This window comes from Canis aureus, chromosome 11 (genome assembly GCF_053574225.1).
Source record: "Canis aureus isolate CA01 chromosome 11, VMU_Caureus_v.1.0, whole genome shotgun sequence".
Lineage (NCBI taxonomy): Eukaryota > Metazoa > Chordata > Mammalia > Carnivora > Canidae > Canis > Canis aureus.
In genome coordinates, this window is record NC_135621.1 from 2,316,945 (window position 1) to 2,339,778 (window position 22,834).

General features: G+C 47.4%; 2 protein-coding genes and 1 long non-coding RNA gene across 9 annotated transcripts in view; 2 read left to right on the forward strand and 1 right to left on the reverse strand.

Annotated features, from left to right (window-relative positions):
* Window positions 1-120: 120 nt before the first annotated feature.
* Window positions 121-12,913, forward strand: GDF11 (growth differentiation factor 11). Of its 7 annotated transcripts, none has more exons than XR_013388657.1 (4): window positions 121-580; window positions 5,610-6,007; window positions 6,536-9,006; window positions 12,760-12,913. XR_013388657.1 is itself a non-coding variant. In XM_077913263.1 (4 exons), exons 1-3 carry the CDS (start codon window positions 145-147, stop codon window positions 6,914-6,916), a joined length of 1,215 nt encoding a protein of 404 aa, XP_077769389.1. In that variant the 5' UTR covers window positions 121-144; the 3' UTR covers window position 6,917; window positions 12,760-12,913. The 7 variants fall into 7 exon arrangements, 5 of the variants coding, with proteins under 5 accessions (XP_077769389.1, XP_077769386.1, XP_077769388.1 ...); XR_013388658.1 differs by lacking the exon at window positions 12,760-12,913 and adding an exon at window positions 9,205-9,947; XM_077913263.1 differs by having other exon boundaries at window positions 6,536-6,917.
* Window positions 12,914-14,182: 1,269 nt separating this feature from the next.
* Window positions 14,183-22,834, reverse strand: part of SARNP (SAP domain containing ribonucleoprotein) — a 50,561-nt gene continuing 41,909 nt past the window's right edge. The window contains exons 10-11 of the mRNA XM_077913277.1: window positions 17,772-17,861; window positions 14,183-14,481 (exon numbers count right to left, since the gene is read on the reverse strand). Coding sequence (XP_077769403.1) covers window positions 14,440-14,481; window positions 17,772-17,861 — 132 coding nt within the window. The 3' untranslated portion in view covers window positions 14,183-14,439. The remainder of the gene's footprint in view (window positions 14,482-17,771; window positions 17,862-22,834) is intronic.
* Window positions 17,770-20,162, forward strand: LOC144323187 (uncharacterized). Its single transcript, XR_013388664.1, has 2 exons — window positions 17,770-18,949; window positions 19,159-20,162. It is a non-coding gene; the product is annotated as an uncharacterized LOC144323187 (long non-coding RNA).

Sequence of the window (22,834 nt, forward strand, 5' to 3'; positions counted from 1 at the left end):
CCCGGCCCCCCCGGCCCCCCCTCGGCCGGGCCGCCCCAGTCCCGCGCCGCCCGGACCCCCGCCTCCTCCCTCCCCGCTCCCCGCCCCCTCCCCGCGGGACTCCGGCGTCCCCGCCCCCCAGTCCTCCCTCCCCTCCCCTCCAGCATGGTGCTCGCGGCCCCGCTGCTGCTGGGCTTCCTGCTCCTGGCCCTGGAGCTGCGGCCCCGGGGGGAGGCGGCCGAGGGCCCCGCGGCGGCGGCGGCGGCGGCGGCGGCGGCGGGGGCCGGGGGGGAGCGCTCGAGCCGGCCGGCCCCGTCCGAGGCGCCGGAGCCCGACGGCTGCCCCGTGTGCGTGTGGCGGCAGCACAGCCGCGAGCTGCGCCTGGAGAGCATCAAGTCGCAGATCCTGAGCAAACTGCGGCTCAAGGAGGCGCCCAACATCAGCCGCGAGGTGGTGAAGCAGCTGCTGCCCAAGGCGCCGCCGCTGCAGCAGATCCTGGACCTGCACGACTTCCAGGGCGACGCGCTGCAGCCCGAGGACTTCCTGGAGGAGGACGAGTACCACGCCACCACCGAGACTGTCATCAGCATGGCCCAGGAGAGTAAGTGGGCGGCGGGCGCGAGCGGTGGGCTGCGGGCGCGGGCGCCGGGAAGGAGCGGCTCGGCTCCGACGCGGGCGCTCCGGCCGCTCCGGCCGCCCCGGCCGCTCCGGCTGCCCCCGCCCGGAGGCCCTTCCAGCGCAAACTTGACGGGCTGCGGGCGGGGGCTGCTCCACCGAAGTTTTTCCAGCGGCGGAGACGGGCTGCGGAGTCCCGTGCACACTCGGTTCCCGGAGGCGGGAGGGCGGGCCCCGGGGGCCGCGAGACGCCGCCTGCAGCCCGGGTGCGCAAGGAAGCCGCGGGGCTCCGGGGAGCCTGGGGGAGCTGCAGCCCTGCAGGGCCGCGGTGCCGACGCGGGCGAACAGAGTCGGGCCGCCCGGGGACCCCCACGGCCTTGGCGCCGACGCTCCCCCCGCTCCAGCGCCGGCTCCGCAGCGCGCCCCGGGGCCGCAGAGAACTGAGCGCCCCTCTCCCGCCGGCAGGAACGAGGTCCCCGACCCCGTGCCTCTCCCGGCGGCCCAGCGGGCACCCATTTCACCCAGAGCCCTTCTGACACCCGGTCCCCCAAAGGGCTGGGAAGCCGTGCCCTCTCGCTCCTGACCGAGCTCAGAGAACTCCGTCCCATCGCGCTGGGGCTGAGGGCACCCGCCTGGCTATTCAGAGCTTATCCTTCCTTTCCTGTCCCCCCGCCCCTACTCAGAACCGGACTTGAGGAGACACAGGGAGACCTAGGGAGAAAGAGAAAGAAATAGATAAAGAGGGACGGGGAACCCAGGCATTCAAGCCCCCAGACAAACGGAAGATGAACATGTTAATAGACTTGAGCCGCTTTGAAATTTTATGGCCTGGAAAATCCAGGCCACCCCCCCACCCCCACCCCCAGCTCTCCCTAGGGTCAGATGACTCCCTTTCCCCTCCCCCACTGAGGTCCCTTCACCCCTTCTCCACTTCAACTCCAGGAAACCAGGCCCTCTCTTATTCCCTGGTGGTTTGGCAAAGTCGCCCCCCCCCCCCAGTTCCGTTTTATGGCTCTGAACAGAAGGGGGGGGGGCTGGTTTATTGGCAGATAGGTCATAAAAAGCTGGGGGCGAGGTGGACTCCTAGTGGCTGATCCCCGTGGGAGAGGCTCGGGAACCCAGGTGTGCGTCTGGGAGGCCGAGTGCCTCATAGGGCCACCAGCTTTCCTGCAGACCCTAACTCCACAATACTTGTCCAGGCTTAGGAAGAAAAGAGAACCCAAAAGGCTGGGAAACTTGCTGAGGGTGCTGGCGGCGCTGACAGTGGTGGTGAAAGCCTGGGATCCGTCTGGATCCCTCCGTCTCCCGTGTGTTCCTTAGGTTTCCGCCTTAGAGGGGCTAGGGTCAGTCTAAAATTGACTGAGGCCTGGGTGGGGGTGGGGATCCTACAAAACAGTTGTAGAGGAATCCTGAAGAAGAGTTTGCTGGAAGAAGAGGAAGGGCCGGAGGAAAAAGCTAGTCTGGTGGGTGTGGGACCGAGTGTGAGCAGTTCAGGCCGGGTGCTGTCGGTGTGGACTTGCCCTCCGCATCCCTCAGCCGCGGCCGGGCAGGCTCAGCCTCCCAGGGAGGGCGCAGGAAGTGCGTGCAGGCTGCGTGCTGGGACCCGGCGGTGCGGGTTAGGCTGGGGGGGCGGGAAGGGCTCCAGGGGGTGGGGTTCCGCGCGAACCTCCGCCCTCAGTCCTCTCGGGGACTTGGAGAACTGGGGAACTGGGTCTCCAGCCAGGTATTGTACGTCCCCTTTAAGAGCCAAGCCGAGCTCTTTTGAGAGGGAGGGGGAGCGGAGGGGAAGGGAGGGAGAGAGGGGAAAAGGAAAAAGAGACTTTTATAGTCTAATCCCCAGGGACCCGCTTTAATAAGAGACTTGTGCTCTGCTAATCGGGGGAGGTGTTTGTCAGCAGAGATGGCCTCCGCTCCCCTCCCCCTCCTCCCCTCCCCCTGCACGCAGCCCTGGACCCCAGCCCCCACCTCCCCCAGGCTGCAGAGCCTGCCCTAGTTCCCTCCACCCTCTCGGGCTCTCCCACCCCAGCCTTCATCCTGGGAACCCAGCCCCCTTGCCCTTCTGGGAGCCAAGCCCAGCCCCTCAGTTTCTCTCTCCTCTCCGACACCAAGAGGCCCCTGCCCTCTCAGCCCAACCTCCTGCCCCTAGGCCTTCCAGCCTGGGTGAGGAGAGAGTGGAAGGGGGTGGGGGGGGTGGAGGAGGAGGTGGTGGTGAGCTGGGAGGGGGTTGGGCTTTTGCTGAAAATAGTGCAATGACCTCTCTCCAGACCAGCACCGCCTACTAAACCTGACCTGCTGCCTGCCACCAAGCCGATCAATCCAACACAGATGTGGCTCCTTCCCCTCCCCTTGGGAGCTGGGCCTATGTGCGTGTTGGGGGGACTCTCTCAAGCCTCTTGTTTCCCTCTGTGGCACTACCTGCTCCTTCTTTGTTCCTCTCTCTCTATCTATCCTCTCTCTTTACCCCACCAGGCTTAGCTACCTTCCTCCTTTCACTTTGTAGCCTCCATCCACTCCTTTTGCATTGCCCCCCCCCCCAGTGTTCGACTCCCAAGCTTATTTCTTCTCCCCTACCAAGCTCTTCTCCTGTCCCTTCCTTCTCTCCTCCAGTTCTCTTGACCATCTCTTCCAGCCTGCCTTCATCCCTAACACTTTCTTCTCCATTCTTATCTCCCTCATTACCTCCAGCCTCTCTCCTGTCTCTTCCCATTTCCCTCGTCTTTCTCCGTCCCCGTCTTGGCCCTGTCCCCTTGAGTATCAACTCTCCCCACCCTCGCTGGGAGAGAAGCCTATGGTGATTCCCTGGGTGTAGAGATGGGGGACTCTGAAGAAATCAAAGACGTAAAGGGATGAGGCTCTAGGGCCCAGACCCCTATCTCTAAACCTTGGGTCAGCGTAGGTAGGGGAGTAAGCTTAGAGCTTACAAAACTAACAATAAACCAGCATTTTTTGAGAAGCTACTACTATTTTCATTCTTTATTTAATGTTCAACATTCCTATGAAACAAGAATTATATCTGTATCAAAAAAAAAAAGAATTATATCTGTATCACTGAGAAGTTTGGTGGGTAAGGTCGAATACGGTCGATGAGGATTCAAGCAGTGATTGAACCCACTTTGTAGTCAAAGAACAGTGTTTTGATGCCAGGAAGAACTTCTAGGCACTTGCCTGTATATGTTAAGATTTGGAGTTTGGGAAGTTCATTTAGCATGCATTTACTAAACACTGCTTGGTACTGTGGGAGGTACTAGAGCTACAGTGGTGAGCAAAACAGTATTGACAAGTGTCCACCCTCGCGGAGATTAGTAGCTAATAGTGAAGACAGGTGGGAAAGTAAGACAACCCTATGAAATTAGGCACAGTAGCCCCACCTCACCAGCAGCTTCTCTGCCCCAGGTACTCTCCTAATCTCTGAATCTCTACTCCCTGAATCCTCCCTCGTTGTACCAGCATTGCAGCTCCAGCAGGAGGATAATTGGGAGGACTACCAGTGCCCTGGGACCTCAGAGAAGAACCAAGGGAAAGGAAGCTACCAGAGGAACTGGAATATACGAAGATCACTGAGCACTTTCCTCCTCATCTCACTTGGAGGATCCTCCTTCTCCTGGGGGAGTGCTGATGGGCAACAACAGATGCTAAGTCCTCCATGATTATCCAGAACTCAAGATCTGGTGTGATGCATAAGGGCCTGGACTTCCTGATCATACTTACATAGCTCTGGAAGCTCACTCCTGACTGTTTTTCTCTCAGTCTATTTAGAGTGAGAATGGATGTTCCTGTCTGATGGAAACATGATTTAGGGCATTTCCAACTGACCTAAGAGATTAGAAAGGGGAACCAAAAGGGAGCTGAAATGGAAGCAGAGACAGATGCTGAGAATCAGACTTTAAACCCAAGAAGGGTCAATTTCTGGTCCAGAACAAGACGTAATGGGCCAAAATGTAAGTCGGGATGTTAAACCTTTGTAAAGACTTACTGGCACTTGAGTGAGAAACCAAAGGAAGCTCAGGGGGGAAAAAAAAAAACATTGCATTTGATCTGATGTGTTAAATATTATTTCTGAAGCTTTGGGCAATAGGAGTTAACAACAAGGAGGTAGTTTTTCTCCTTGTTTAACTTCCTTTTTTTTTTTTAAGATTTTATTTATTAATTCATGAGAGAGGCAGAGACACAGGCAGAGGGAGAAGCAGGCTGCATTCAGGGAGCCCGACGTGGGACTCGATCCTGGGTCTCCAGGATCACACCCCGGGCTAAAGGTGGCGCTAAACCACTGAGCCACCCGGGATGCCCCCTTGTTTAACTTCCTTTAAAAGTTGAGGCAGTAATGGTGTTGAAGATGAGGAAGCAGCTGAGGAATCTTTTTCTCAGGTTCAAGGTGTTGGGGAGTCAAGTGCACAAGAAGTGCTTCAATCGCTCCATTCTTCGGAGGGTATTATTTCTGGCAGGAATGGTACAAGAAGCCTAGATCTGAATTCCAACCTACCTCATGGAATACATTTAGGCCCTGCTTCCCATCTGGACCCTGGTTATCCACTCTCGAGACCATTTGGTTGTGGTGGTGGCTGTGCCAGGCTCCACCTGGCCACCACACAAAACAGGACAGAAGCGGGGCGAGGCGACCTGAGAATGGCAGGTGTGATGAGGTTTAGCTTCGATGAAGAACATCAAAAGTTCAGAAAAGTTTGGAGCCCTACATGCTGGGGGAATGGAAGGCTGCAGGTAGGAGGGGGGATCCCTAAATAACTGCAGGTTATCTGGTGGGGGGGGCTAGGTGTTAGGGCAAATGGACTAAGGAATGGATCAGATCAGATCAGAAAGGCCTGACAGACGCATCGTCCTATAGGGAAAGAGGAGGCACTGTTCTGAGTACCAGTGACACAGTAGTCACCAAGACACGAGACAAGGGCAAAGAACTGGAATACTCAGACTGAGTCGTCCAACTTGCCAGTGCCGCCCAGGGCTGCTGACACCTTCCCAAATACCTTTTGCTGATGCTGTGCCCCCTTCTCTCTTATCAGCGGACCCTGCGGTGCAGACAGACGGCAGCCCTCTCTGCTGCCATTTCCACTTCAGCCCCAAGGTGATGTTCACAAAGGTACTGAAGGCCCAGCTGTGGGTGTATCTACGGCCCGTGCCCCGCCCAGCCACGGTCTACCTGCAGATCTTGCGACTAAAACCCCTAACTGGGGAAGGGACTGCAGGGGGAGGGGGCGGAGGCCGGCGTCACATCCGTATCCGCTCACTCAAGATTGAGCTGCACTCCCGCTCAGGCCACTGGCAGAGCATCGACTTCAAGCAAGTGCTACACAGCTGGTTCCGACAGCCACAGAGCAACTGGGGCATCGAGATCAACGCCTTTGATCCCAGTGGCACGGACTTGGCTGTCACCTCCCTGGGGCCCGGAGCTGAGGGGCTGGTGAGCAGGGAGCCTGATGTGGCGGCAGATCTGTGTAACCCGGCCCTGAGGAGGTGGGATGTTGGAGAGGTAGACCAGGAATGAGAAGGGGCGGGGACCAGCATTACTTCTTGGGGGCCAGGAGCTGGTTCTAGAGGAGCAGGGGTTTTGGGGGAGGGATGGGGGGGATGGGAGTGGCAGCTATCATTTTTCAGACAGAAGCCAGGCAACAGTTGAAAACTGGATTTGGGGTGCAGGTGTTAATGGGAGATCCAAGGAAATACAAAAATGAGCTGTTGATGAGGCCTGGGGCCAAGGGGCTGATCAGGGTCAGGTGCCAGGAGAGAATCCGAGGTGAGCTGAAGGAGAGAGAGCTAGCTTGCAAGAAAAGTAGGTAGAGGACAAGGCTGGGTATAGGAGCAGGGGAAAAAGCCAAGAAGGCAAGGGTCTCTGTCCTGATCCCCCTGCTGAGGGGCAGATGAGAAAGGAAAGGGAGGAGGCGATCTTGAGAGCCCAATCACAGCTCTTTCTCCTCTCCCTCACCCCCAGCATCCTTTCATGGAGCTTCGGGTCCTAGAGAACACAAAACGGTCCCGGCGGAATCTGGGTCTGGACTGCGATGAGCACTCGAGTGAGTCTCGCTGCTGCCGATACCCCCTCACTGTGGACTTTGAGGCTTTTGGCTGGGACTGGATCATCGCGCCTAAACGATACAAGGCCAACTACTGCTCCGGCCAGTGCGAGTACATGTTCATGCAAAAGTATCCGCACACCCACTTGGTGCAACAGGCTAATCCAAGAGGCTCTGCTGGGCCCTGCTGTACTCCCACCAAGATGTCCCCAATCAACATGCTCTACTTCAATGACAAGCAGCAGATTATCTACGGCAAGATCCCTGGCATGGTGGTGGATCGCTGTGGCTGTTCCTAAGGTGGGGGACAGAGGATGCCTCCCCCATAGACCCTACCCCTAGACCCCCAGCCCGACCCCCCGACCCCCAGGCCCTAGAGCTCCCTCCACCTCTTCCCATGAACATCACACCTTGTTCCCTGCCCAAGCAGTGTGCAATACAACAGAGGGAGGCAGGTGGGGACTGATGGGTGAGGGGTTTGGGGAAGAGGGGGGCATGGTCAGGTGGGGAGTGTTTGAGGTTTGCAGGTGAGAAGGTTTGGCAAGAAGACAGAGAGACGTAGAGACAGAGGTAGCGCAGAGGGATAGAGACAGAGGAACAAAAAGAGCAGCAGTGAGAAGGCAAAGGGAGAGAGAGGCAGAAGAGAGACCAAGCAGAGATAAATGGTGAGAAAGAGGCTGAAATGGAGTAATAAGAGAAAGCCCCACACCCAGCCTCCTTTCTTCCACTGGCGAGGTGAGGGGCTTGGTATGGTTTGGGGAGATCCCCTGACTACCATTCTCAGTAGGAGGAAATCAAAAATCCATTCTTAGCTTCTTCCCTTTCTCCCTCCACCAGTGGCCAAGGAAGGGAAATGAGGGCAGGGGCAAAAGTAAGGATTTGGGAATTTTATTTATTTATTTATTGTGACTTTTCTTTCTTTCTTTCTTTTCTTTTTCTTTCTTTCTTTTTTTTTTTTTTTTTTTTTTTTTGTATTTGGCTTTACTGAAATAGAAGGGCCCCTGCCCACTGTGCCCCATTTCTCCTTTATTCCCCCAAACCCTGTTCTCCCTCAATACCCACCTACTTAAGCACTTGTATAAAGCCTCCAGGGTTGGGAAAGGGAGCAGAGGGCAAGAGGGCTGACACATGAGTTTCCAACCCATAATCACCCAACTTAACCTTCCTGAGCCAAATGGGTTGTACTGAATTCCAGCAGTCACAGAAACAGTATGAGGTTAGGGTTTAGGAGCTGGGGGTAGGGGGAAGGGGAGGAGAGAGCCATCAACATCCAGGATCTATATGAGAGCCACTAAACTAACCCTCAGGTCCACCCTCATAGTCCTGAGTTATTTAGCCAGAGGGTGTGGCCCACATATGCCCAAATTCCCCCCAGCCAAGAGAGACCAAAGAGCCTGTGGAATACCCCTACTCCCAGCCTCTATCTTCAGGTCAATAAGAGTATAGAGATCCCAGAGTCACGAGTCTGGGAAGGGTTAGGAGGGGTCAAGAAAGTAGTAAGGAGATTGAAGGTTACAGGGCATTTGAATTCAAATCACTGCTCTGGGTTAGGGAATAGAGCCAGCAGACCAAGATGGAAGGGATTCTGGAGGGGCGGGGGGACATTTTAGTTCCCCCAACCCCAAAGCTCAGGGTGGAAGGGGGGAGAACAAGGGAGCAGAGTGTCTATAATTATTTTTATCTTTTATTTTTGGAATCTAGCAGTACCTGGCAGCAGGGAGGGAACAAATACAGTGGGGAAGGGAAAAGCATCTGACAAGGCCAGTTAGAGCAGAGGATTGGAAGGATGGAGACTCCCTGGTTTGGAATGCTAGGAAGCAGGCAGGGACTGGTTGCCACTCCAAGTCACTAGCTGGGCCTATTCATTCCTCCCACAATCCTGACCCACCATCCTCTGGACTCACTGTGCCTCAGTTTCTTCCCCTCGATGGAATGAGAAATAGCAGCACCCGCCACAGCCAAGAGATGAATTCTGAGCACTTACCACGGGCACTTTATTGGACATAAAATACCTCTCGCTGTGGGACAGATAACCAGGGCACCAGAGTAGTGGTGAAGAGATGTGAGGCTTAGGAGTCACAAGCTTCAGAGTACAAGTTCCCCTCTGCCTCCCAGATGGACAGTGCCTGAAGCCAAGGAGTTGAGAAATCTCCTGATCCACACCCTATCCATACCTCACCACCAGACCTCTTGGCTCCAGACAAGAGCCTAGAGGATGTCAAGAGAGGAGGTCCAGAACCTTCAGCAAAACTGTCACTCTAAGTAGAGCCAGCAGTTATGGGTCTGATGCAAACAGTACTGAACTAAAGCCTGGAGAGCTGACCTGGAAGGCTTGTTCTTCCCAAGAGTATGACTCTCCTGTCTGGCCCAGATGGTGGAAGGGGCAAAGGTATGTGACCACCCTTGGGAAGGTGATGTTGGTGAGCTTTAGTATCTTATTCCCATTCCCATAGTGAAAAAATGAGATGCAGTATTTGGTACAGGAATGGGCAGGGGCTGTTAAGCAGTTCAACTCACCTCCCATGTAACAGCTATGCTAACCTCTAGCCTCTCCTCTCTGGCCGTTCTATCCTTCCTTCTACCCCAGTCTTGGAGAACAAGATACACCTGACCCATCAACATCATTCACATTTCCTTGGTTGAAGGAGGAACAGAGAAGTGAAGAACAGAAGATGCCTCCTCCAAGATCAAATGCTCATGTCTCTTGATCTTGGCACAGGGTGGGGGTTGGGCAATAGACATCAGGTGACTTCCCTCTACAAATGCTAGAGAGCTGGAGCATTAGACTTGGAGGACACTTACAATATGCCCCTTTAACACCACCAAATAAAGACCTTTGTGGGGGGAGGGTCTTTTTCTTCTGAACATATATTATGAAGTCTCATTCCCTTGGTCCTCCTCACTCCCAAAGAGGCATGGGGTAAAGAGGTTTGGGGGCACAGTAAAGCAACCTAGTGGGGACTAGCAACCCCTTTCCCACTTTATGATGTGTGTGGACCTGGCCAGTGCCCCTCTGATCATAAGTAGTGTAATTATTATTTACTTTGTGTATTTGTTACACCACGTGTGTGATTGCCTTTGTTTGTTAAGGGTGATTGAGAAGTATGGGGGTGACAGGGGTACTGGAATGCCGGGAAAGGACTTCTTCACTGAGATCAAGGCTTCCTGGAGGGAACCATTGCAAAAAGGCCATCAAGCAGTTTTCAAGTTATGTGACAGAGGGCAAAGATGGCCATAGGGTGCTCTGAGTTTTGGGATGGTCACATGACACAATCCAGCACTTGAACCTGAAAAAAAATAAATAAATAAAAGCAGTCAAAGAGTTTAGAATTCAGTGATGAACTCTTCTCCCTAACCAAGCGCCACATTTATACCTTGGAGACCAGGAACAAAAGAGGATCTGAGAGAGGAGGAAACCTTGTGCTCAAGGAGTAGGAACATGGGGGTCTTTGGAGCAAGGAAAAAAAACCACTAGGGGCATTTGGGATGAGGGTGAGGACATACAGTCCTAAGGAGCATGGGCAGAGAATGGGAAGGGGAGGGCACCTAGAACAACTCTTCTCTGTAAAACTTGATCCAAAACAGTCCCAAAGATTACCAAAACTCTCTTACAGCCTCCACATAACAGAATATCAGAAAGTTCTCTTAAGATGACCCAGCTAATGGTCTCATTCTCCCACCAATCCCTGATCCTCAGTTTCCTTAACTAAGTTTCACCAAAATCCACAACCCAAACCAACATAGCCATTCAAGTTGTAAATGGATCAAGATGGTTAAGCACCTCAAATAGTCTTCGATTCCAACATAAAAATGTCTCCCATGTACCTAGAACAAAAGAATCTTGGCTAACTCACATTTGGAGAAAAAAAAAAAGGAAAGCTCCTGTCACATTGACCTGATCCATAATGGGGGCCAGGGCCACTGCGGGGTCAGCGTGCCACCATACTATTCCTGCCCTGTCAGTTCTATTAGTAGACAAACTACAAGAGTGAGGTTGAGGGAGGATAAAGCACTACATACTTTATCTTCCCAAGGAGTTGCTTTATCCACACCTACTCCTAGCTTTTGGCTTGAGCTAAAAATAGGTTTTCTCCTTCACTGCTCATTGTTTCCTATGTTGAAAGGACACCCAGAAGAGATTGCCAGATGACTTTTATCCCCAAACAACCTCCAACCCAATGCATGAGTAGCTAGCTAGCCTATACTGTTCCTTGGCCTGTTTTGTGGAGGTCAGGGCCCCAAGCTAAGAACCAGCTGGCAGTGGCATTTACAGCCTCTGATCTGTGGTGTGGCAGAAGCAGGGAGGCTGATGCCCCAGGGCCACAAGGTCAGCTTTCTCGCTTGTGAGCTGGGGGCAGGGGGCACCTGGGACTCCCACGCTTCCCACTCTTAGAACCCCTAAATGCAGTGCTCCCCGCTCCATGTTCAAATGAGTCCATTCAGTTCCTTCCCTACCACTCTAGCTGGAACCTACTCAGGGAAACCTTCCCAGGTATAAATCACCTAGTAAAATTATGAGCTCACTGAATGATTACTATGCAAACTATGGTGAGCAAATTGTGCCAACTACACAATCTATTATCAATTCTCCTTCACAGTAGTGTTGCCTGCTATTGGTACACTCTGGAAAGAGTCATGGAATGACTTCCCCAGTCTCAGAGGCAGTAGAGCTAGCATGGTAGGACAAATTACACCTAAGTAGTTACTACACAATATTCCACTCTAATCCATTCTGTTAATAGTAATCTGAGAAGTTGAAAAACTAAAGGCAGGGAAACCAAAGGACAAGAAAAGAAAAAGTTGGGATCACCCGGAGCACAAAGGGTCTGCAAAGGTGTGAAATTTGCCATTATTTTTCAATCCCTTTGAAAGGAAAAACAAGAATATGGATATACAGGAAGATGGGGAGGTTAGATTTTAGTAGATTTCAATAATCAGAGGGAATGACATGGTCTGTCAGAGGCCCACATGGAAGAGAACAGAGAAAAAGTTATTCTCCCTTATTTAATGAAGTTCCTTCCTCCCCCCTCATGTTTCTCCTGTTAGACATGGCAACAGGACTCAACCCCAAGAAGGTCTGCTCTTATTCACATCTTCCTTCCTATAGCTCTCACCCTTTACAGAAGCTTCTAGCACTATATATTCATAAATTCCCAGGAGTTGGGGTAGGGAGAAGGGCAGTTCAGAGTGATGGTAGAGAAAAAGAGAACAATCCCATGGTTCTTAGAGAACCATAAAAAGGTGCAGATTTACAGCTGAGGAAACTAGTTCCCTCCACATCTTTTATAGACTCCCTCATTAAGAGCTCCCAGGTATGCAGAGAATGTCACAGCTTCAGGACAGGGAAAAGACTAGAGTCAGCTAACTGCGTATGAATCCTATATCAGCTACACTAGCGTGACTGGGGGATAGGAAGGAAGGGTACTTGGATCCCAGATAAAGAACTGCAAGCCTGAATTTTTTTTTTTTTAAAGATTTTATTTATTCATGAGAGATACAGAGAGAGAGAGAGGCAGAGACACAGGCAGAGTGTCTGTGTCCCTGCAATGCAGGGAGCCCGACGTGGGACTTGATCCCCGGTCCCCAGGATCCTGCCCTGGACTGAAGGCAGCGCTAAACCTAAACCGCTGAGCCATGGGGGCTGCCCAAGCCTGAATGGTTTTAAATGGACTATTTTAAGATTGAATTAGAAAAAAAAGACAAAGGCATCCTGAACTTTCACGCTCAAAAAGTATGTGTGGAATGACTACCATGAGACAGGAAGAGGAGGATTTGGTGGTTAGGCTTGGAGGTGAGACTTCTGGCTGACAGAACAGCTGCTGGAATGGGATGAAAAAAGTTATTTTAAAAAATCCATACAAACTGAGAAAATGTACAGTATCAAAGATTTGGGGAAGTAAGTTGAGTGGGAGAAAAGAATGATTAAACTTCAGGAAGAGAATCCTGCGGGGGGTCGGGGAGGCTCAATACCTTTCTGAAAGGTTTTAGAATATAGAGACTGAAAAAAATTTCCGAAGGATCCAGTGCTTTATTCCTTTATACCTATTTCTTACTTTTCCCATCCTTGGGTAGAAAACCCTTACTGAATCTATAATCTCTCTCAAGCTACAAAACAATTAATTTTCTGTGGTTCTGTTTTCAGATAGAAACACAGTAGAGAAAAAAAAGGACCTGGAGAAAAGAAAAAGAAGGCAAAAAGAAGAGGCCAGAGGGAAGGAAATATTTAACCAGTGTTCCCTTTTGCTTACTTCCCCAGTCAGATTGGGGCAAAATTCACAATAAATTGGCAATCTCTAGATCTGCTCTCCAGGCAGTTTTCTTAAAGCATCTAAAATAAACTTAGGTCCCTGCCCTACTTAGCAACCAAAGAGACTTTGTGGAAAGAGATTCTTGTTAGGAAGGGGATCAAACCATTACTTTTCTATTAATCACAACAATAGGCAGCTTTTAGTAGAAATGGAAATAAGGAATTACACCACAGCAACACAGGATCTGATCAAGGTATCAAAGTCTTCTCGTAAGGTGCCAGGCTCCTAAATTCTATTCTCAAAAACAAAACAAAACAAAAAAAACCCAACCAACCAACCAACCAACCAAAACCAACCTCACAGAGATGTCCAAAAATAAAGATTAAGAGGAGAAACCCTACACCAACATACCCAAAAAGAAAAGTAGCACATCTCCGATCTTGGTGAAACATCAAATGCAAACAGCAATCTGCTTAGAGAGTCAAACATAAGGAGGCGGCTCAGCAAGGAAAACAGATTTTAGTAATATGTAAGAAACACTGCCACTAAAATTGTGTACTTCTCTAATAGAAGGCAAACTAGCACAGGACTTGATTAGAAAGCAGAAGCCTCCAGGGGCACCTAGCTGGCTCAGTAGGAAGAGCATGCAACTTTTGATCCAATCTTGTGGTTCTGAGTTCGAGCCCCATGCTGGGTGTAGAGATTAAACAAGCGTGTGCATGGCACACACACACAACTTAAAAAAAAAAAAAGAAGCCTTCAGTCCACCGTTCATGTTCCCAATGATCTAGGTGACAATGCTTGACACCCCTAACATTCTGTCATGCTTTGAATACCTACACTTTCCTTCTAGCTCTGAGGGGTACTCAGCTAGAGTACCCCTGCATAAACAATAGGGTCCCATACTGGCCTTGGCTGAAACCAGACAGTATCTCACCAATTCACTCCTGAAAACAGGGTCCTTCTGGACTCCATTCCATAATAGACTACCAGTCATCAGCCCTTGTATTTATATCCTTTACACCTCCTAAAACTCAGTGTTCCTCCTACTTTACTCAATGGGTCACGTCAACCTGCTGAAGCAAAAGATTCAGGGTGAAACTTGGCCTCTTTATGGAGGATAAAGAGTAAAAGGATGCCTATGAGTATGAAAGAAGGAAATAAATAGGCTTAAAGGGATAGACTCAATCCTTTTCCTTGTTCTTTTCTAATGGATAAAGGCATTATGGCTAATTCCCTGTAATATTTGTCCCTGAAGCTCCTCTTATCTGGTCTAATCTGGTTCTAAGAACTCAAAGGAGCACCTAATAAAACACATTGTTTTCTTTTCTATTCGTTTTTTTATTAACAAGCAAAATAATAATTAAAAAACAACAACACAAGAACAACAACCTTAAAGTTGGAACAGCAATGAGTCAAATTGCTGCTGAAGTTCCTGGATGTACCCGGGATACATGCTCTCTCATTGCGAGGCAGGACCTAGGCACATGACTGTGCATTTAGGTATATATATGACCAAAAAAAGTCAGAGAGATGGAAACCACTGGAGAATAGAAAGCATTAAGAGCTTTTCATCAGGCAATCCCAAAACGCTCTGCCCTTTTCCTCTTCTTTGCCTGTGAGAAAGAAGAAAGAAAAAAATTAGATTGCTAGACAACAGTGGCCTAGGTTCCTGACTGCTTTATTTTTTTTTTTTTTTTTTTTTTTTTTTTTTTTTCCTGACTGCTTTAATTCAAACTCACATGAACTATCACAAGGTCCAAGAAGGAGGGGAGACCCAGGCTTAAGCTTGGCAGCCAGAGATTCCATTCCTGAACCTCTCTAGTTATCCAGTTAGAGCTGGAGAGTTTTGGTGGGAAAGGAAGGGAGAAGACTATGGGTAGTAAGGGTTGGGGGAAGAGGAGGAAGAGAATAGTGGTAGAAAATGGAAAACTCCTGAAGAGAGGGCCACTCAGCCTTATAGCAAGTTAGTCTGGAAAGAACGGACTCTTAACAGGCTGAGGAATCTTCTAGTCAGTGAGGAGATGGGAGATCTCAGAGGACAAAGGGTTGACCAGTGCTATTTTTTCATGGAAAAGGTGAAAGGGATGCCATTCTAGGCAGTAAGGCCCAAGCAGGAGCTATTCCTTGGGTCTCCAAATTCACAAAAAGGCATATAAATCTTCAATGCCAACAGAATAAATGGGAAGGAGGAGAGTCCCCAACATGGATCTCTTTGAGGGAGTTAGCACTGGAGAGAGACACAAAATGAGAAATGGGGGAGGAGAAAAAGACCTTTTTGTTCTGAGACTGACTCACAACACAGCACTGAGTCCTTCATCCTCACTCTAACCACTGCCTCCACCAAAGAGGGGACTTTTTTTTTTTTTTTTATTCCATTCATGCAGGAGGTTTAATTTAGATCTTAAAGAAAGATGAGTGTGTATAAGCCCAGCCCACCCTATACCTGGATTATTGACACAATTCTTTGGAATCAAGTAAGTCATCTGGTTCATGTCAACGCCATCAACCTCTGAAGTTACTATTCCTTTATATGCACTGACTCTCCCAACAAAAGCTACTATTTGTTGCCAACCAACAAAATCCTCATCTGCCTCATCTTGGAGAAGCCAAATGTACTACCTTATTAGTAAACATGGCTGGTTCAACAGTTACCTTGGCAAAAGGAATAATTTTACTAGAATTAAAACAAGCCTTTAAGTTTACCTCTAGCTTATGCTGGCAAGTCAGTAAGTAAGTTGATATTTATAACAGGTAATGCTTTATTCTGAATTAGTAGCACAGAGAATACAAAATCTTTCAAGTTTCTTCCTACTGGAAATACAAACTGATCAAACTAGGCAGCATCTGGTGGCTCAGTGGTTGAGCATCTGCCTTTGGCTCAGGTCGTGATCCTGGGGTCCTGGAACTGAGTCCCACATCGGGTTCCCAACAGGAAGCCTGCTTCTCCCTCTGCCTATGTCTCTGCATCTCTGTATATTTCATGAATAAATAAATAAAATCTTTAAAAATTTATATTAAAAACAAAGTGATCAAACTGTAAAATTTTCAGAGTTTATTTACAAGACTGACTCTGATAATCATTCGTAGAAAGATTTTGTAAGATTTTATGTGTATGAGGTAATAGATTTTCCAAGGTCATCTCCAGGGCTGCCTGACTGGCTCAGTTGGTACAACATGCAACTCTTGAAATCAGGGTTCTGAGTTCAAGCCTCATGTTGGGCATAGAGCCTACTTTATTTTTTTATTTTTATTTTTTTAAGATTTAATTTATTTATTCATGATAGATACAGAGAGAGAAAGAGAGGCAGAGACACAGGTAGAGGGAGAAGCAGGCTCCATGCCAGGAGCCCGACATGGGACTGGATCCGGGACTCCAAGATCACGCCCTGGGCCAAAGGCAGGCGCTGAACCCCTGAGCCATCCAGGGATCCCCTGGAGCCTACTTTAAAACAAAACAAAACAAGGGCCATCTCTAGAGATAGATGAAAAGAAGTAAATTTAGATTAAAGGAAGAAGGGAACGTCTGGGTGGCTCAGCGGTTAAGCCTCTGCCTTTGGCCCAGGGGGTGATCCTAGAGTCTCGGATGAGTCCCATAAAGGGCTGCCTAGATGGAGCCTGCTTCTCTCTCTGTCTCTCATAAATAAATAAAATAAAATCTTTTTTTTTTTTAATAAAATCTTAAAAAAAAGGAAGAAAGAACACTGCAAATTCTTCACCACCCAAGAAGTTTCTAAAATTCAAATACACTCATCATTTCAATTCCTTATGTACACCTTAGATGACACTTTGGGTCTCCATTATAGATATATATATTTTTAAAGACTTTATCTCTTTATTCATGAGAGACACAGGCAGAGGGAAAAGCAGGCTCCATGCAAGGAGCCCGATGTGGGACCCGATCCGGGGACTCCAGGATCATGCTCTGGGCCAAAGGCAGACACTCAACCACTGAGCCACCATGGCATCCCAGATACTTTTTTTTTTTTTTTTTAAAGCAATCTCTATACCCAACATGAGACTGGAACTCTTAACCTCAAGATCAAGAGTCACACGCTCACCTAATGAGCCAGCTAATGCCCAATATAGATACTCTTAAATCACTAAATCAATATTGTCTGTCAAAGCTCCAAGTAGTCTTGCTCAGGGTCTCAGTTAATGTGAGTTACCCCAGAGGAAACTGGGATAAGGATAAACACAAGTTTTTTAAAAAACAAGAAAAGAGCTGCCCTTTCATTTAATAAACTATTTATTTATAAATAAAGTGATTAAGAACAAGAAGTCTCATTTGAGTCCATTGACCTACTCCAGATGGGAGTTAGGCCACAACTATACTTGTGTCTGAGTTAGATAAGCCTTTATTAAATGATCAAAAAAAAATGTCTAGCAGATAAACAGAGACACTGCTACTTACTAAATATGACAGCTTTGTGTCAAGTATCATCGCTTTTTACATAGAATAAGTTCATGCTTGAAATACCTCTTCAAGGTAGGTATTATCTCTACTTCCCAGATGATAAAACTGAGGCTCAGAAAAGTGCCATAACTTGTAAGTAATACTAAGTGGCAGAGCCATTTTTTAAATCCAAGCTTCTCTGATTCCAAATCTTGTGCTCCTTTCTAAGCTAAATGGCTCTAACACCAAATTAAGTATGCTGATGGAATTCAGTGTGGCTACTTTATCCAGAAAACAGATATTAAGCAAAGAACAAAAAGATCTTATTATTTGGGCACTTAAGAAGTAGGCTAGGGAAAGAAGAATGTTTCTTCACCCTCACTTCCTTCCAAGGGCTCTACAAAGCACTCTAGATATATATATGTGTGTATATATATGTGCATACACATATATAAAATATATAAATATAAATATACATATACATATAAATATACATATATATTTTTTTACCTCTGTATCTTCTGTGGTTCCTGTTCCGGCTGAACTTGTAACAATCCCAAATCGCTCCTTCCTCTTTTTCAGCTTCTCATCATCTTCAGACTGTTCAGGGACAAAGAAAAGAATTGAAACAAGATAGCCTCCACTCAAGAGATAAAAGAGAATTAAATTATAACTTAATGGTCACAATATGGCAGCCAACCTTGTGCCAAGAACTAAGGATCACACAAACAAAAAAGGAAACTGAATAAGCAAGCATACAGTATGTTGTCCCTAAGAACGACTATAGAAATTTAAAATAGGGCCTCAATGTTCCTAAGACACATGAAGTTAAGAAAACATAAATACCCATACAACAAATTTCTGTGAAGAAATTTTGGTAGTTCAGAGAGATGGAATACTGAGGCTTCAGTGAGTAACACCTAAGGACAAAACGGTGGTAGAAGGCATCTAAACTACTTGTTAAACACTGCTTACAAGTTCCATTTACTTGCGAAGGAACGGAAGGGAAAGACGCAGCCAGAGTGGTATTTCTGAAGAATGTACAAAGAAAGCCAAGCATTGTGAATGCCCAGCAAAGGCACAGAAGGCTCTGAATAATTTGAAATGATTTTGGAAAAAGGTGAGTCAAGGCATTAGCTGCAGTTATCTCTCTAAGAGAAAGATGCTCTGGACGGTTCACAAGCATCCAAGAGACTCACTGCCCTTTAACTGAGAGAATATTATAGCTTACCATGAATTAGAGCTGATCATACTCCTATAGCTGTTTTAATGACTGAGCTAATGTTCACATCTAACACTGTTCAATGTAAGAGTCTCATATATATTCCCATCAGAACCTAAACCCTGCCACTTTATTTATCCCACTTTAACAGTTATTTTCTCCTTTTCTACGTTCCCCCCATGCCCAGTCACCAGTAATCAAAAATGCAGCCCTACGATGAGTAAACATATAAAATTAGATGGACTCTCTGGGTGTTCTTCCACCCAGGATTTTCTAGAACTGGGCACACATCTAGACTAAGATCCTATCCTTTCCGTATACCTCAAGAGACCCTCTATCTATACATACATACTCACCCTCACCAAGGTCAGTTTCTTTGACTTTATTTACAAAGGTAACCAACAGAAGGTCGAGTCAAAAGAATTCAAAGAAACTTCTGAATATGATTCTGTGTGGTGCTCCTAAGGTGGTCTTTTTTTTTTTTTTTTTTTTAAAGATTTATTTATTTATTCATGATAGACATAGAGAGAGAGAAAGAGGCAGAGACACAGGAGGAGGGAGAAGCAGGCTCCATGCACCGGGAGCCTGACGTGGGATTCGATCCCGGGTCTCCAGGATCGCGCCCTGGGCCAAAGGCAGGCGCCAAACCGCTGCGCCACCCAGGGATCCCCTAAGGTGGTCTTTTTAAAAATTCCAAGGAGTTCATATCCCTGCAGTCTATAGGCAGGTTATATCTCTGGGTGTCCCAGAATAAGAATTAAAAAGAAAGGCAATCAAGAGATCTATAGAAACATAGGAATTTAAAAATATGTGTACTCTCAACCTCAACCAAGGAGTTGCATTTGTTCCTACGATCACAGAAGCCACCTCTTTGGCCAAAGATAGGGCAGCTATTCAGCTTTCCGTGTTTAATTTAACTAGTCTATTCTCTGACACAGTAGGCAAGAATACCTTCTTGGTCTTACTTTGCCTCTTTCAGCTCAAGAAGCATGTCCATTTTCTCCCTTTTGCTGTACTTGCTTTATAGGGAGTTAGAAAGGAGTCAAGAAAAGTTGGTGGCTATGAAGGACTGAGGTACCCTACACATGAGTTTATCACTTAACCATAGTGTATTACTAGAAAAGAATATTGCTTACACAGTTCTTCTGCCTTTTTAAAAGATTTTTATTTGTTTATTTACTTGAGACAGAGGAGGAGCAGAGGAAGAGGGACAAGCAGACTCTGCACTGAACACAGGGCCTGACATGGGGCTCAATCCCAAGACCCATTATCTGAGCTGAAATCCAAAGTTGGATGCTTAACCAACTGAGCCACCCAGGTGTCCCTGTCTTTTTCATTATAACCCTCAGCAAATCCACAGTGGGTACAAAACTGATGCAATCTAAACTCCTATAAAACATGGAACCAGGTTTGAGGGGGGGGAAGTATTTTTTTTTCCCATTTATTTATTTTTATTTTTGAAGGAGGAGGGGCAGAGTGAGGAAGAGAGAGAATTCTGAAGCAAACTCCTGCTGAGTGTAGACCCCTGATGTAGGGCTTGATCCCAGGACCCTGACATCATGACCCGAGTCAAAATCAAAACTTGGTCACTTAACTAACTATACCACCCAGGCAACCTGAAAAAAAGTATTGTTTTTAATAATCAAAAATTAAAACAATGCTAACAATACAGTCACTAATATCTGAGTGCTTATTTTGTGCCACTCTTCGAAGTTCGTTACATGCAATATCTCATTTATTTTTTTAAGTTTACATATATGTAATACACACACACACACACACACACACACACATTTTTAGTAATCTCTACACCCAACATGGGGCTTGAACTCATGACCCCAAGCTCAAGAGTCGCATGCTTTTCCAACTGAGCCAACCAGGAGCCCCTCATTTACATCTCAAACACAGGAGGTACTATGACTAAATTCATTTCATAGAAAATAAAAAAAGACTTGGAGAAATTAAGTAACCTAGTTTTTTTTTTTTTTTTTTATGATAGTCACGGGGGGGGGGGTGGTGGGTGCAGAGACACAGGCAGAGAGAGAAGCAGGCTCCATGCACCGGGAGCCCGACGTGGGACTTGATCCTGGGTCTCCAGGATTGCGCCCTGGGCCAAAGGCAGGTGCTAAACCACTGCGCCACCCAGGGATCCCCCTAGTTTGTTTCTTTTTTTAAATAATAAATTTATTTTTTATTGGTGTTCAATTTGCCAACATACAGAATAACACCCAGTGCTCATCCCGTCAAGTGCCCCCTCAGTGCCCTGCACCCATTCACCCCCCCCCCCCGCCCTCCTCCCCTTCCACCACTCCTAGTTCGTTTTCCAGAGTTAGGAGTCCTCAGGATCCTGGGATTGAGCCCCACACAGGGCTCCCTTATCAGTGGGGGTCTGCTTCTTCCTCTCTCTTTGCTTATGCTCTATCAAATAAATAGATAAAATCTTAAAAAACAAACAAAATACATCCACTTTCCTAGCTTTACCATCTCTTCAGTTATCTCACATAACCCTTTCTTTGGAGGAACAGCAGCAGAATGGAAGTGTTTAATTCCCAAAGGAAGAAGGATGGCTAGGACCCTTAGCTAACAGTAGTTGTAAACTACTTCAACCACTTTCATAGCACTCAAATAACCTGGATCAATGCCAGGATCCCATCCCCTTTCTACTGTAACATATGTCTCTACTTTAGGGATCTAGGGAAAGGACTAAAGATTTTCTCAACTGAATTCGTTTCTAATTTTGCCTAACTGGCTACTCCATCTGTTGAACTATAATAAAAGAATTAGGAAGGTTTCCAATGAACACAGCCCTCCTATTTTTCCTTACCAAAGTTACTAGGAAAAGTTTTCTTTATTTTGTCTACTACCATTAAAATAAAAGGGAATAAGAGACAAAAATGTAGTGCTCAAAATGAGAATCTCTACAGAATATTCTAGATGAAATACCTAATTTCGCTAATTTTCCAGGCCAAGCACAGTGTTAGGGGTAATAAAAGGAACATCCACATCCTTCCTGAGGAAAAGCAGGAATAGACCATATATTGCTGAACTACCACTACGCACTTATTTTCATTCAATTCAGAGGAAGGAGTACTTCGGCAAGTTCAAATCACAGAAAGGGAGATGGTACTTTATTTTAAAAACAGCTGTTTTTTCAGCTCAAACCCTGGGGCCACTCCCAAATCTCATCACAAAGCCTATATTTATTTAGAATGTGTGGGACGGGACAGCCTTTCCTCTGGTTCTCTATTTTGCTACATCCTGAAATGGGGATTATGTCTTCCAAATTAAATTTTCTGTGCTTCCTTTGAACTCAAAGGTGAGGAAAGATAGAGGGAGGAAAAGAAAAGAGGGGGGTTACATTTCGCTAGCCACTAAGGCTAGATCAGGGAGTTCTTCATGAGCTTCCCTTTTTAATCAGACTTTTGGTGTCTCTCCTGGAGATCCAGGCAGAGCATCTGCTGCAAATCTACCAGTGGCTCTAGGGGAAAAAAACAAAACAAACAAAACAAAACAATACAGATCCTCCCATGCCCCCTACAAACAGCCTGCCCACCCCTCACCCGCAGAGACCAGTGAGGATTTTATTTATTTTGTGCATGCCTGCCTTTCCCTCCCCACCCAGAGCCCCTCAGCTTCCCTCCTAAAGCCTCTTTCCTCCTTGCCCTGCAAGGAAAGTGCACAACAGGCCCAGTAAATCAACACAGTTCTAATGATCTCTCTCACTTGACCCTTCTAGCGTGACGGTGTCGCATGGAAACAAACGTACAATAAACTTCACTCCATCTTTAGCTCCTTGCTGACAGGTTTTGATTCATGGGATGGTGAGACCCATCTGAGGGAAATTACCTCGATCTAAACGCATCTCTCTCTGCATTCATCAGGCCAATGCTCCCTCAGGCCATGCTCAAGTGCACAAATGGGGTTGTGCATCTGCAGGCAGCACTGACCCCTCTAGCTCAGTGTCATAGGCATTTGCAAATCTTTCCTTTCTTCATTCTTCCTCCACTTTCCTCCTGCAAACCCTCAACCACTAACAAATCTTTTTTCTTCCCATGTATACTTCTGTGTGGGAAGAACAGTGCTGGAATCTGAAGTGCCCTTATTTCCTATCTAGTGGAAACCCCTCAAAACATACAACATGCATTCAAAACCAGAGGAGGAACCTGTCTTCACTGACTAAACACATGCCTTGGACGTTCAGATTGATCCATATACTTCACCTGCTCACCCTCTCACTCAAGATCTAAATAGCAAGGCAACTCACTAACGCCAGTAATTTCAGCATACATAATCCTATCTCCCGATAGCTGCCTTGTTTTTCTTTTTAAAAGCTCAGAAAGACAGTTGTGGA

Excerpts from the sequence above, each read along its gene's own strand:
- GDF11 (XM_077913263.1), top strand. The coding sequence starts at position 145 with ATGGTGCTCGCGGCCCCGCTGCTGCTGGGCTTCCTGCTCCTGGCCCTG. Across the intron at positions 581-5,609 it reads CATCAGCATGGCCCAGGAGA|CGGACCCTGCGGTGCAGACA; the intron begins GTAAGTGGGCGG and ends CTCTCTTATCAG. Across the intron at positions 6,008-6,535 it reads GGCCCGGAGCTGAGGGGCTG|CATCCTTTCATGGAGCTTCG; the intron begins GTGAGCAGGGAG and ends CCTCACCCCCAG.